The 14,357-nt window shown below is 47.0% G+C and overlaps 1 protein-coding gene across 4 annotated transcripts in view; it reads right to left on the bottom strand.

The window, feature by feature from the left end:
• The window catches only part of Rapgef4 (Rap guanine nucleotide exchange factor 4), a 260,996-nt gene that overhangs the window by 7,122 nt on the left and 239,517 nt on the right, over positions 1-14,357 (bottom strand). For all 4 annotated transcript variants that reach the window (XM_005346569.3, XM_005346570.3, XM_026778805.1 and 1 more), the window contains 4 exons: positions 11,724-11,814; positions 7,677-7,727; positions 6,829-6,916; positions 6,370-6,434 (listed from right to left, as the gene is read on the bottom strand). In XM_005346569.3, the coding sequence (XP_005346626.1) occupies positions 6,370-6,434; positions 6,829-6,916; positions 7,677-7,727; positions 11,724-11,814 (295 nt within the window). The remainder of the gene's footprint in view (positions 1-6,369; positions 6,435-6,828; positions 6,917-7,676; positions 7,728-11,723; positions 11,815-14,357) is intronic.

Genomic DNA, 14,357 nt, shown 5'->3' with positions numbered 1-14,357 from the left:
AGCAGAAAGGTTAGTTCCTCAAACACATAGAATTGTTCCCTTGGTCTCCCTTATTCAACCTAAACACCCTGATTTAAGTGGGGGGAGGTTTGCTTGTTTTTTTCTGAGACAGGGTGTTTCTCTGTGTAACAAACCTGGTTATTCTGGAACTCACTCTGCAGACAAGCTTTCTTCTTTTTCTTGAGCTGGCTCAGTTATACATCTAAGTCACAATTTGGATAAAATTACGTAGCTGACATCTGTTGGACGTTGGAGAACTAAACCTCACCGCCTGGTTCACTGGGCTGCTGCCTGGGTTCAGCTCTCTGCTCTGGCCATGTGCAGCCGATTTTGAGGACCAAGGGGGAGGATTTTACACTCATCTCCACTAAAACATATCTAGTTAGTCTTTCTGTCTTTTGTGTCTAAAAGGACCTCTCTCCATGTGTCATCTTTGGTGGCAGACAAGATTATCTGTGGTTGCGCTCAACTGAGGCTGGCTGAAACTAAAGTTCGAGAGACCTGGGTTTCGTTATCCAATTCCCATCACAGGCAGAAAGCAAAAAAATTACACCCTAGATTTGGAGGTTTTGCCAGAGCAGGTTGGCCAGGCTAGAGCTGGCCAGGCAACTCTCCACAATGCCAGGCCTGGGGTGGGGTGGGGGCAGTACAGGGAGGGGGGATGTGGGGGGCAAGGGGGGGATGCTTGATTACTCCAGAGCAGAACATCAAACCTTTCTCCATCCCAACAAAGCTGAGGATTACGACTCCTATTAACAATTGCCTCATCACCAAAATGATTTGTAATTTGGGGTGATTGTGAGAACATCTCCATTGGAAGATGTTCCACGTTGGTGGGGTGGACAGGCTGGAACCCCTCATCAGAACCCCTGAAATAACTCTCTGGTTCTAAGTGCAGGCCTGTGGGGCTTGTTTACACCATGCAGGTCAAAGGCAAACGGTGGTGCTGTGTGAAAGACTGTAGCCGCGTCCAGGTATTTATTTCTCTTTATAGCTGAAGACAGATGCAGAAACAGATGTCCTGCCCGGGGCCTAAGAGAACAATATGGAGATGAGTGGTGCCCGTGCTTCACATCTGGGGTGATAAGCCAGACACGAATGTTCCTCAAGCTCTGAGGTAGATAGTTATCCTTGGATCCAGTGGGGTGGGAGGTGTCTTGCTCAAGGCCTCCGTCTCACCCATTTACTGACCTGTCAGCTAGCCTTTCAGGAGAAGAGTCGCCCAGCCAGGTCTTATCACTCATCTCTCCATACCCGTGTGGACCTGGGCTTATCTGCCAGGCCTCTATGCTTCCCAGTCTTTTTAGCTTCTTCCTGCTGACCCTTGGCTCTGCCTGAGCTAGCTCACCACTCCAGGTGTTGCTGAGAAGGTTCAGGCTTAGGTGTCCAGTGTTCAAGCTCAGACTTGCAGGCCTCCTGGCAAGACCACCTGCTACAGGCTCAGACACCACCGCTACAGCTTCCCTGGCCTTAGGCCATTGGCTTCTCAGCTAGGAGCATCCTGAGAATGTCTCCCAGGAATGCCCCTTCTAGCAAGTGTCTGTGGGAGCAGTTTTTGCCTCTCCTTCTGTTGACAGTTAAGATATCAATACTTCTTATTCTCTTTATTTTGATTTTTCAAAGAAGATCTTGCTCTAGTCCAGGCTGGCCTTGAACTCATGACCCTCCAATGCCAGCACCACTGTTCTCCTTGCTTGTCTGGCTCTCTTTTTTCCTCTGACATTTCTGTCCGGCCTGCTTTGAATCTCTCTGTCTCTGTGCTTATCCAGGATAGGCTGCCTACAGCTCTTCCATGCTTAGCATATATAACTAATAGAATTTATACACAATAGACTGCTCCATATTCAGGACACAATTTTCCCCAATAAGAAGGTACAGAAATATATAGTCGCTCTTCTACAAAGATTATGCCAATAGTAGCAACAACTGGTTATGCACACAGTAAGGCCCAACTTCTCAGAACTCAACCAGCCTTTGCTGTATACATTCCTGAAGAAGCCTAAACTTTGTCCCCAGGGGTGGATCTTTGTTATCCAAAGGATCTGGGACAGACACACACATCTATCATATATAATATCCAGTCTGTTGTACATAGGAAGGCCATGGGATATCACAGCTCAGGCATATGTGGAGTGTTGTATGCATCTCTGTGCACACTGAAGGAGATTGGAAAGACCCTGAAGGACAAAGTGCCACGGGGTGGGGGAGGGGAAGGATAATGTCCATTTTGGAACAGATAGCTCAGGGAAAGAGAAAGACATCCTGAGTCAACTCTCAGGTTCGTGAAATGCAAAACATGACACCCTTGCTAACTCAATTTCTAACAAACAGAAAATGGTTTTGGTTATCATTTTTTGTCATAGAATCCTTTCCAAATGTCCTTCCTTACCAAGTGATATTTCAATGGAAATATCACTGGGTCATTCTTCTATTTAACGATTATTTCTTGCCTACTTAGAATACACCAGACACATTTATGGATGCTCATGAAACAGCAGAGGACAAAACAAAGGACTCGAGGCTGGAAGAGAAAGAAAGAAGGACAGCTTTGCCAACGTGGGCTCTGTTCAGAGTTGAAGTCTGAGAGGATGCCTGATGGGTACTTAGCATGGCTGGATCTTCTTATGTGACTGTACGCAATGCGGTTTTCTCTGCTGCTGACATGGCTGCAGGAACTTCTCAACCCAGCTGCTTCTTTAGTGCATGTCTTTCACTACTACCATGACCCCTGCTTTAATAACTTGTTAATTTTTAGTATTCCATATGTTTTTATCTTATCTTTGCAACAGCATATATTCTAAAGGACGAGGACTATTCTGTAAGGTTTTCCCCACCTAGTGAAATCCTTTCCCTGGGCACTCTCTGTTGCTTTGAAGCATTCTCTTTGGAAAATCTGCATTTGTCTCAGTCTGTGAAGTCTATATAAAGTGTGTTAGTCCCCAAAGTATTCCTATAGATTTCCTTTGAATTGAGAAGGTCTTGGGCACCAGGCAAATTTGAACGCTTAGATTTTTACCTAAGGACTCTTCTCCATTGCTGCAGGTAACAAAGCCAGCATTCCACAACTGCTGCTGGAAGTCACACTGTTGCTAATTATATAATGGAATGCCTAGAAATGCCCAGCTGAAAGGATTCAAAACATCTCTCTTCCTTAATAAGCTTCTGTTCATGTTTCCAGAAGTCTAGAAGTTTCCTCTAGGCTTCTCATTCCAGAAAAAAAAAATGACTACTTCCAAATCTTATTCTTAAATAAATATACCTAAATATGGCTATGTCTGAAATAGAACCAGCCTTCCAGTATTGCAGCAACTGTACCTATCGGTGTGCTTTCTGTAGCCGGGGAGAGTGGCAGCAGGCCAGCGCTTATCCACTAATCCATAGCCAGTCTACCTTCCGAGCTTTATAAATATTCATACATGCCATAGAAAGCTATGAGGGGCTTTATTCAAACATACTCCTTTATGTTTCCCCCCAAAGAAAGAATGCCTGAGAATTTTTCTTTTTTTTGCACTAGGACCAGAGTGTGAATTCTCTTTTGTTTGTACCCACAGATCCTGAAAAGCAGTATGCAACAAATTCTCTAATCCTCATTCATACCTCAAGGGGGAAGACACTCAAAACAAACAAACAAACAAACAAACAAACAAACCAAAAATTTAGCATTGGCATGCTGGCTTGCTGTCCCCTTGTGAGGGCAGCTCTACCGAAAGGCATTGGTATCCCTGGCTACCCTGGTGTCTTCTGCCCCTGTCAGGGGTTCCCACTGAGGACAGAGCCCAACAGGTGCACAGACTGCCAACTCTGCTTGCACCTGGGCCTTGCTGATGGATGATTGACAAGAATCGAGAAAAGACGATGCAACCTTCTCCAAGATACTTCAGAGGGACCGTGTATAATAGTGATGGATGGGGCGGTGCCTGGAGGGAGGGTGGGCTGACTGAGGGGAGGATAGAGTAGAAAGTGGACCAACACTGATTGGTCAGTGTTGATGGATAATACCACATTGATCAGTCAATTCTGAAATTCATTTTCTAGTAACATCTAACTCACAGAAGGGCATTTCCAAAATCGAACTATCTGGTAACACAGTTTATCAAGCCAAATCAAATCAAATCAAACTTAGAAAATTGCCGGTCCAGAGGACTAAAGGCACTTAGCCAAACCTCTCCCTCCCTCTCTTTCACAGCAACAGCCTCTTTAATTTCTAATGAGGCACACACAGAAACCCCAAATGAGAGCTATGTTTTCTAGCCTTCCTTTCAAGTGATGACATTTCTAGCCACAAGGTGATGAAAGTGACCAGTACAGCTTCTTCCCCTGCTTTAATGGGAACAAGCGTGCCCTGCCCCAGCCCTGTCCCCTTCTTCACGGCTGGAATGTGGGCGTGATGGCATCCCATCATGGACCACGTGAAATGAGAAGAGGGTTGAAGCCAGGAGCGTCAACTGCTCCTCTGAGCAAAGCTACTATGCTCACTGAAGACTTTGACATGCAAAGAAACAAACTTAGCTGTGCTTCTAAATTATAATAATGACATCCAACCCGTCATTAATCTAGGCTTGGGCATTGTAGCTGCGATGCCAGCTTAACTAATCAGTGGCTGTTGAACAAACATGGCCACCCAAAGAGCAGAACAGTTAGGGCCTCTTTGCTTACTGCCTAGCAGGGAGGAGTTCACGGCTGTGGATCTGAGGTACAGGACATGAGGAGCACTACTCGTGGGTCATCTTGACTTTCCTTCTGCAGGCTATGGAGAGGACACAGCTCTGGGAACTCAGAGACAACTCTCGGCCTCCCCAGGAGGCGGCTGGCTAAGCTCATGCTGCCAACCTTGCTTGCTCTGGCCCGTCTCATTCATGTTAGCAGTCCTAAAGTCGGTTGATTCTCCAGGGAATGCTGGGCTTCACATCTCTGCCTGTATTTCATAGCCCAGTAGTTGACTTAGCTTTTCCTTGATCTTAGAATGTTCTGTATAAGTGACTCAGGAGGCATTTTCCTACTTGCTAAACTGTCCACTTTGGAAAAACAAGCATTTGTCTTTCTCAGAAAGGCTGGGGAATGTTTAGCTCTCTATGATGACAAGTGAGCAAGGAATCACTATTTGCCCATGGTGCAGTGTCTTTGAGGAGGGTGTGCTTATAGTCTGCTTCCTCAAAAGTCTAAGGCAGTGGACTTGAGCTGTGCTTCCTAATCACAAGCTTATATGAGCAGGGCTGAGCCTTAGCCCGCATACAGTGGAGTGTTTCAAATTCTTCCACAGACATACACGCTAGCTTGACTTCAAGAGACAATTGGAATTACAGGTTTCTGCTAAGCCCTCTCCAGCACTTTCTGACATACAGGAAGACTCATGCACCACTGTCATCTACCACCTATCAGCCCAGAGGTGGCTAAAGCAGGCACGAGCCCCATTTTTTTGTTGGGGAAACAGACTCACACAAATCATGAGGGACGCAAGGATGGAACTGAGTACTGACCCCCATGTCTCCCAAGTTTCAAATCCCAGGCCACGTTCACAGTGCAAAACAACCTTGGGCAAATGCTTACCCCTTGGGGAAATGAAGCTCTACCACTCTGTCCCTCCGGGCGACACACAGCCCAGGGATTCGGAGACAGTGTGGCGTTCCATTGACATGGACTGTGCGGCTAAAGAAAGGCTCTGGCAAGGGCCGGCCTTATTGCTTCACGGAGGGTAAGGACACCAAACTGCAGGGCACCTTCGCCAGACTCCCTCTTCTCTGCGTGGGGGTGGGGCGGAGGAGAAGGGGCTGGGAAATACAGACCAGGCAAGGGCCAGTTTCCCATTTGTTACTGACATTTCATTGTTGTTGTTGTTGCTGTTGCCGTCGTTATGGAGATCTCGGAGCCTCCAAGTCCCCTCACTGAACTTGAGTGAACTTTATGAGACTAAGCAATCCACACTTAGATTAATACCCTGCAATAAAGACGCGCTCGGCTGCGGGGCGCTGCCTTTCCCCTACAGGCACTCCCGTCAGCCTTGGCAGAGAAACATTTCAAAGGCATCCTGGGGCGGTCTAGCTGCACAGACCTCACCAAACAACCAGAAACCCAGAAGTCACTCTTGAACATGCGTGCATTTTAACAACAGGCATCGGAGGGACGGAAACACGCGGGCATAAAAAGCTGGCTGCCGCTGAGAGCCAAGGCACAAATACCATTCAGCTCCACAAAAGCGTACTGACAGCAGAAGGGGGAGCCAATCGGAACCAAATGTTTCAAAACTCCTTTCTGTATAACTACCTTTGTAACATGGCAGCGCACACAGACGTTATTTGCCTGATTAGTACAAATGCAAATTTTATTTGAAAAAAAAAAACATTGTGGTTAAGGTTATAATACGGCACCTACCATTTTTTCAAAGTTTACTAGATTGTCAATGAAAGTCTTGTTCCCCTCATGAGTAAATGTCATATCTGTAAAGAAATAAAAGCCACATTCTAGTCACTAACCGAAATATGTCACACTAAGAAAGCACAATAGCACCATTAGCATATGCGGGTGGATTTGCATAACACTGCCGTTGAAAAAGCTGATAATAGTTTCTTTTATGTTAGGTGTTTAACTTTCCAAATCACTTTTACCTGAGGTTAGTAAAATCTCTAACATAAACCGTTTTTTCACTCACAAGGCTTCAGAAATCACAGGCGTTTCCTACCACCGCCTTCCCACCTCCCAACCCTTTCAGGACGCTTAGACCCAGGAATGGGAATCAAGGCAGGCAGTGTCTTTCTCCCAGAGGGTGTCTGTCCTTCATCCTCACCCCTCCAGCCCTCCCTCCAGCCTGGCCTGGGTGTGTCTTGAGATTACCTTTAATGAGCAAGGGCATGAAAGGGATGATGGGAGGATCCAGTTTCGCTGCTGTCAACCTGTAGGCCCTGTGGTTTCTGGAAGGATCCTTAGGAGAAACAAAGTGTTGCTGGTCAGTGGTGAGTGACAGAAACCACACCCCCCTTTCTAGCCTCCTAGGACACATAGCCTCAGCATCCCACAAGTGGGTATTTGGGGTGAGATGTAACTATGGAAGAAAGGCAGATTTAAACAGGTTTGATTGGTTTTAAAACAACTTCACGGATGGATGAGACAGTATTGCATGTTTGTTTTCACTAAGGAGCCTACAGGAGCCAAGGAGAGGCATCCTTTTGAATGTAAAATGAACCCGGAGGACAAACTTCCACAGATTCCCCACTCCCTGAAGCCCCACCTCCTCCCTGAAGGTTGGCTCCCCACCCCATCCCCTACCTTGCATAGCCAGTTCTAACTCGCCCTCTGAACCATCCCCTGCCTCCCAGCAAGACCCATTCATCCCGTTCCTGTCTGGTTACACCTCCCAGACAACGGGGAGACATAATTTTGGCAAGCCAAGAGATGTAGCTTCCAACCCCTGGGCAACCTGAGCTGTGTTAGGTAGGAACCCTATTACACTGCTTTTCTAAGTTACGCAAATTGACCTTATGTGGGACATAAGTCCTCTTTAAGTTAGTTCCTGAGGGGGCCGTTCATTAGTCAGGCATGCTTGTTTTAGCAGCACTAAAAGGGATCATAAACTTCTTAAAGTCATACAAGGACAGATAAAATTTCTACCACGAGAACTCGAGCTAATGGGAAATTGGATTAACGCGGACGGCAGAGGGAATGGGAAAGCTACTGTCACTTACCATTAAACTCTCGAACTCCGCGTAGAACTTCTTAAACTTGCTTGGCAGTTTCTGTTCATCAAATGAAAATGACACACACATCTGTCAGAGGCTAGATCTAGATATGGATTGTGTGCGTTACCGTTTCTAAGGGAGATGCATTTCTTCTGGCCCTCAGTCAACCGCCTCTGAGCCAGGATGAACTAGTGTGCGCCCCGTCGCCTGGGAATCATCTCTGGCATATACGGAACTTGCCTTTGAAAGGTCTTACTGTTGTTGAACTCCACGAAGCTATGAATGCGTTGGCCTTACCGCTTTTATAATATATTCTTGACTGGACGGTTCATAATTAGGATTGCCTGCATTCCTGACACTATAAGTGGCCTGGACCCTCCAAAGTCTTGTTTCTGTTAACTCTTTGATTTCCCCAATTAGACATTTAGCCTGGAGAATGTGAGGATTCAAAGAGCCTTAGGAAAGACGCAGCCCTTCTCCTTCGTTATGAAGACACGAAAAAACGCCCTTCTTATGGTGTTTCTTTTTGTTTTTATAAACTGGTTTCTCCTTGGTTCCCAACAGTGCTGAGGTACAGAGATGCTCAGTTTCCTTTGAAAAGTTGAAGCCTGTGTGTTACCTACGGAAGGAGTTAGTCTTCTAGCCTGCCTATCCCTAAGCCACGGCTGGCCGACCCTGGTTCCTCCGGTTCATAGTCCCTGCTTGCTTTTAGATCACTTCCCATCTGAGATCTGAGCTGCCCTTCCAACCAAGCCCTCTGGCATGGTTTCTCTGCCTGGCTCTAATGGAAAAGGCGAGAGGCTACCAGGATGCTGGCTTCTCCCGTCTACACATTGGTGCTTGGCAGCACCACTCAGAGCACCTGTCAAGAGAGGCCAGGAGATCAGGACTGGATCCCTTTTGAATCCACTGCTTCCCATTTTGCTCCGAGTTGCTTTGGTAAAGCTGAACTTTCTACTGAAAAACCCAGATGAAGCAGAGCAATGTGTTTCTGCAGCGCACAACGCCTGTCTGCGCTCTATGCGCTACTATACAGTTCTCGAGCTTTGGGCAAGGGGCTGGAGGTTGAAACATACAAAGACTCACACAGACAGAGAGACAGAGACCTCTAGTCACTGGGAAGAAGCCCTCTATTCAATAGCACCAAGGAGGCTTATATACCCCACAGTCAGGTGGGCCAACAGGTGAAAACCTTATCCTCTGATCCTCAAGGCCAAGGCAACCCGTGCTCGTGAAACAGAGCTGGTAAACAACTTTGACACAGCTTTTCACAACTCAAATCAGAAGGAAAGTGAAGTTCTCTAGCAGGGAAGAGCAGCTGGAGGCCAGGACTCCAAACGGTCCCAAAATGTTTCCCCAGCGTGAGAGTGGGTGGGACCTGGAGACTCCCAGAAGCCCTGCTCTGCTCCCTGTGGTCCCCCTTCTCCTGCTGTTCCACCCTGCAGTCCTCAGAGAACTCCCATCTCTTCCCTGGGGGTGTGGCTCAGGCTGTCAGATTCCCATCTAATCAGCCGTAGAACTTTTGTTCTGTTTCTGGAAGCCAGTGCCTTGCGCATCTTCCACATCCTCTAGAACCCATTTTCAAGGATGGGAGGAACCTTGTGTTATCTCGCAGAAGATGAACGCCAGGCTGAAAGCTGTGACGGGCATTAGGGGGTCTGAGGATGTCACGTGGAGCATCACCACGCTGGATAGTAAATATGGTCCATTTTAAAAACTAAACCTTCCTGGAGCTGGCCATGGCAACACACACCTTTAACCCAAGCACTCTGGGAGCAGAATGAAGCGGATCCCTGCGCGTTCCAGGCCAGCCTGGTCTCCGTCGTGTGTTCAAGGCCAACTAGGGCTACATACCTAGGACTACACATTGAACAGACTTGTGTGTGCTAGAACTATTTTTTTTTTAAATCAACGTTCATGGAAACAGTCTGCTTTGGATCACACCTCTGTCATTTAGCCTTCGTAACTCAGCCAGATTCTCAGACAAAGGCAATACCCAACATAGTAATAAACCGTTTGGGGGCTCTTAAGATTGTTCTCTAGCCTCACACTGCTTCCAAAGATGTGCCTCATTGGGGCCAGTAGCCAATCCAGGGATGGCTAGGAAAGTCAGCAGGCATTTCTGTCGTCATGATTGCGAGGTGGGGGTGCTACTGAAGTAGAGTGGGTGTGGTCAGAGAACAACATAGGGAGCCCTCCACTACAGGGTGCCGATGTCTCACTAGGCCAAGGCCAGCACTCTCGGTGGCTTCCCCTCAGATATAGGTTGCTCTCCCGCTTTGAGCCCTTCTTACCACAAGCGTTTTCACTTGCTCCTTTGCACCCTAACTGTTCTACAGTCCCCTGAGATGGTGCACCACCGTTCCTTACACTGCCTGTGACATCACTCTGGGGCTCACGGGAGCTGTGTGAGAAGCCCTTGCGAGGTTTTCATCAAACACAGAGAAATAATCCAAATCAAGATGCTCACGAGCGGAAGTTCTCCTTACAGAATCACATAATCACACTTCAACTCAAAAAACAAATGAAGGTTTATCAATCAAGAAAAACCTGACTTTTTCTGTCCGAGACAGGCAACGACCGAAATAGAAGTTCATACCCGTGGCACTCTTATACTGGGGAAAGTAAAGGACTGGCCAATCAGCTGGCTGGATCCTCTCTAGGGGCTTCCGAGGCAGCCGGAAGGGTCCAGATTGTGCTCTGTCTCGCTATCTGGTTGCTGTTACGTGGAACCTACAGCTGGCCTCCATGGGCCCTCCTCGAAAACCTCTAGAACTTTCTTTTCTTCTGACCCACCCTTTTGGACTCTGTGCGTGGGATCAGAAGCCAGAGACCTACTGCGGAGGGCTGACTCTCTGAGGGGAACCCTGGGTTTCTTGAGATCCCAGGGAGCATGGGCAGCGAGACGGGCGCTGCACAAAGGCTTCCCTGCTCGCTTATTATTGGCACGCCCACGCTGCTCTTCGGCTTGCTGGAAGCCGATACGGCCTCGCATGGCTCGCAGGCCTCACCAATGCCCTCATGCCTATATTCAGGGGATGAACCGCTGCAAGCTGCATGCTGCCTGGAATTTGAAGGGAAACTCAAGACAGAAGGACGTGTGAGGACTTGCCATAGAAAACAATGGAAATATTTAGGGAAGCGGGGAGGGGGGGGGGGAGAAAAGAGCTTCAAGGGGGAAATGGGTGGGAAAAGAATGCCAAGAGGAACGGGGACTCAAGCGGTGGCTATTAAACACCGTGGCAGAGAGGGTCTCTCAGACACTCTTTGCCCTCTTCCGCTGCGGTCCCTCCCTCTTACACATGCCTGTGTATGTTTATCAGGACTCTATTTTCGTGAGTATGTTCTTAGAGTTTAGTGTTTCTTCAACTATGTCACACGGAGGGGGATAAGCACTTCCCGAGTGCTGAGCTAATGACAGCTGAGCGTGTTTTTGAACTGTCAATGAATCACTCGCCCTGTTTGCTGCAGAAGTTTGTAACACACCTGTATAACTTTAGCTCCAAAGACAGTCGGTGCCAACTGTTGCTCCTCTCTGGAGGGAGGAGTCGCCAGGTGGTTATGAAATACTGGGTCCTTTGCTGTTCCCAACAGCTGGCATTTTTTTTTTTCAGAAGCAAAATGACTGCTTGGATAAAAATGGATCTTCTGCCCCCTTTCAATCATAGGGAAGGCCCCTATGTGCAAAAGCAATAAGCAGATAGTTTGGAGACAATTGAACCTGTGTGCAAAGCGACTTTTGCCGCCATCAGATCTAAGCTGCTCCTTCGTGTTATGCCTAAGACCTGCATTTATGACTATTTACATTGTAGAGCCGGAACCGCTAAGGTTTCCCGCCCCTCCCCTCCCCTTCCTGCCCCCACCTGGCCAGTATCTTTTGAAACTCTCACGCTGCAGTAAGTAGAAAGAGGAGACAGGTCATCTCCCTCCGAGGGTCCTACCTTTTCCATTGTTCCACCAGCGCCAAAGCTATTTCTATAGAAGAGCTCACCGGAGAGCCTCTGTTTTTATTCCTGTGGCAAAAGTCACAGCTGGATCCCAGCAGCGGCTTACCTCCCACGTTAGTGCCAAGCGGCTCACGGCGACGTTGCTGAGTCCCATGACGATGGCAAAAAAGGAATTTAGGTTTTTGTACTCCTTGCAGCTGGAACACAAGAGGTGCATGTTTAAGTAGAATGCCACTTTTGAGTGAGATTTTTTTTAAAAAGTTAATTTTCTGATAGTCATTAATATTCATCAGGACTTGTTTATATAACCGGCAATGAGAGACTCAGCACCCTGTAGGAGTTCTGCTTGGGTAGCTAGGCTCTGCTGTTTGACACCCCCCTATAGCTTTAGAAAGTGGATGGTTTGGGCCATTGAGGTTGGAGTCTTGAATATTTAAATTTACATCCCCAGAAGGTTGTTATTATAATCCAAAATCTGCTGAAAGCCGTAGTGAATCTGGGAGTGGGGAGGGGAGAGACATCCCATGGGATTGGGAAAGGGAAGGCAAATGTTGGAAAATTTGAGACCTGGAGGTGGGAGCTTGGACCTGGCAGGTAGAAAGAAGTTAAGGATGTCACAAGGCTGCGGCCACCCTGCCTCCTGCACGCTACGTTAATGACACTAAATTGTTGAAAAGTATCAGCTTCCAAGGCATGGTCCCGGTGGCTTGGGCACTTGTTCTCCAATAATTTGAAATTGGGAGATAATTTATAGCATCAATAATAAAAATAACCTTACTTTCTATTTAACTGACGTTAGGGAGGCTGATAATTTTGAGTCTATGCTTATGCCATTATGAGAATTTATATTTTGGAATGAAGTACATGGACCAAGCCTTGAAATTAACTTCTTATTAAATTATAAATTTAATAATAAATATATTATAGAAATTTAATTCTTATTAAAATGGTGATATTATCCCAGGTACTTGCTCTACCTGGTGGCAAACAACAATAACCACACCCTAAGTTCTTCATATCAGGCCCCTAAAAAGGGAACACATTCACTTCATAATAAACACAAATCCATATGGCTATCTAAGTTGAACAGCATCATAAATAAATGTTTGAATAAACATTTTTGTAGAAGGCTCACTAAATGGTTGCTTTGGCTGCTCATATTCAACTCAAAAACCAGCAATGAGCCCTTCTCTGCGTCTGTGGAGATGAGAAAATGCTCGCTAGAGGAGCTGTGGTGGTCAGATGGCACGTGAGAAACAAGCTAAGCCATTCTAGTGCTGGGATAGCAGCTCCCAGGCGAAGGGCTAATGCTATTCCATGGATTATTTGTCTAAGTGGCTGTGGGAGAATGACCCAGAGCCCAGACCTGCTCTGTTACCTATTTCGCTTACCATTCAAGGCAGGTCAGGAGAGGACTGTCTGTCTCATTTCTTCTCATGTGAAGCAAGGATAAAAACATTTACCCCAGGCCGGTGCCTCATCTTTCCTAAGCTCCTAACAGGGCTGAGAGCTTAAAGAAAATGCCGTAGCTCTCTACAGACAGCAGGCCAAAGAGACCCTATTGCCTTTCTGTTTTGTTCTTGTAGTCTCTGGGTTCCGAAAGCCTGCAATCTTTAACAGCCAGGCTGAGTAAATGGGTTCACTAAGGGACAGTCGCCTTGGAACGAGGCTGAATGATGCTTAAATAACCGGTTGATGTACAGGGAAGGCCAAGTCCATCTAAATAATTAACAGGAGTCAGAAGGATAAATTACAAAGGCAGAAACATGAAAAAACATATATATTCCTGAGTATTTTGAAAGGCTCATCTGTGTGGCCTCCTCTTCCCTCGGCGGGGCACTTGGCACCAGCAGGCTAAGGTGAAGAGAGAACACGCTCTCAGGGATGGGAAAGCACCACCCAGTCATAGTTTCCATAATCCACTCATTCCAAACACATGAAGGCATTCGCCCACTGCACAGAGGCCGTTCACGCTGCTCGGCAAAGTGGCCACACTCGGCTAACCCTTTCCTCAGACAGCCAGCTTTTCCAGAGAAAGAGCAAGCAGCGTGTGCATTCAGAGGACCTGGTATTCTATTGTGCCCTCAACATTTTTGGCAAAACAACTCCAGGCATTTGGCAAGCCGGCACCTATAAAGCACCAAGTAGCTTCTCCTTCTTTGTTTAGCTCTGGAAATCAGCAGCCCTGTGGGAGAGGAACTGTTTGGCTCAAGCAAATTGCCTGGCTGGGACCACTTGTTCTCCTAACCTTCCCGAGCTCGCGCTCTGCGTCTAGAAGGGGAAGGAGTCTCACAGCCACGGGCCACATTTAGCTTTTTTATTTTTAGTACTGTGGTGATACCAAAAACATGGAAGTAAACAGGAGGTCGTCAGGCGTATCTAAATAGCCAGAGAAGATTAAATTCATGTCAGGGAGAAACCTAGCTGGCCCCCGCAGTAAATAAACGGTTTCCCAAGAAGGGCATTAAAAGAGAATATTTATAAGATGTTTGCTTTCTCTGATGTGTATGGAGATGATGGCCTAGTACCAGGTTAGCTGGCCTTTATGCATTTTACTGATTTTTATTCTGGCCGAGTTGGATAAACTGTTGTTCCAGTGTGTTCTACTGCCCTCTACTGGTGAGAACGTGTTATGCGGGACAGGGCTTCAAGAGCCTTGCAACAGAAATTCCTGCAGAGGGACGTTTGTTTACTTAGAGCCCTCTTCAAACACAAGGAGGTTTAAAAATCTGAGGCGCTC

Source organism: Microtus ochrogaster, chromosome 4 (assembly GCF_000317375.1).
Source record: "Microtus ochrogaster isolate Prairie Vole_2 chromosome 4, MicOch1.0, whole genome shotgun sequence".
Classification (NCBI taxonomy): domain Eukaryota; kingdom Metazoa; phylum Chordata; class Mammalia; order Rodentia; family Cricetidae; genus Microtus; species Microtus ochrogaster.
The sequence above is the reverse complement of the archived record's forward strand: the minus strand, read 5'-3'. Positions and strand labels throughout refer to the sequence as shown.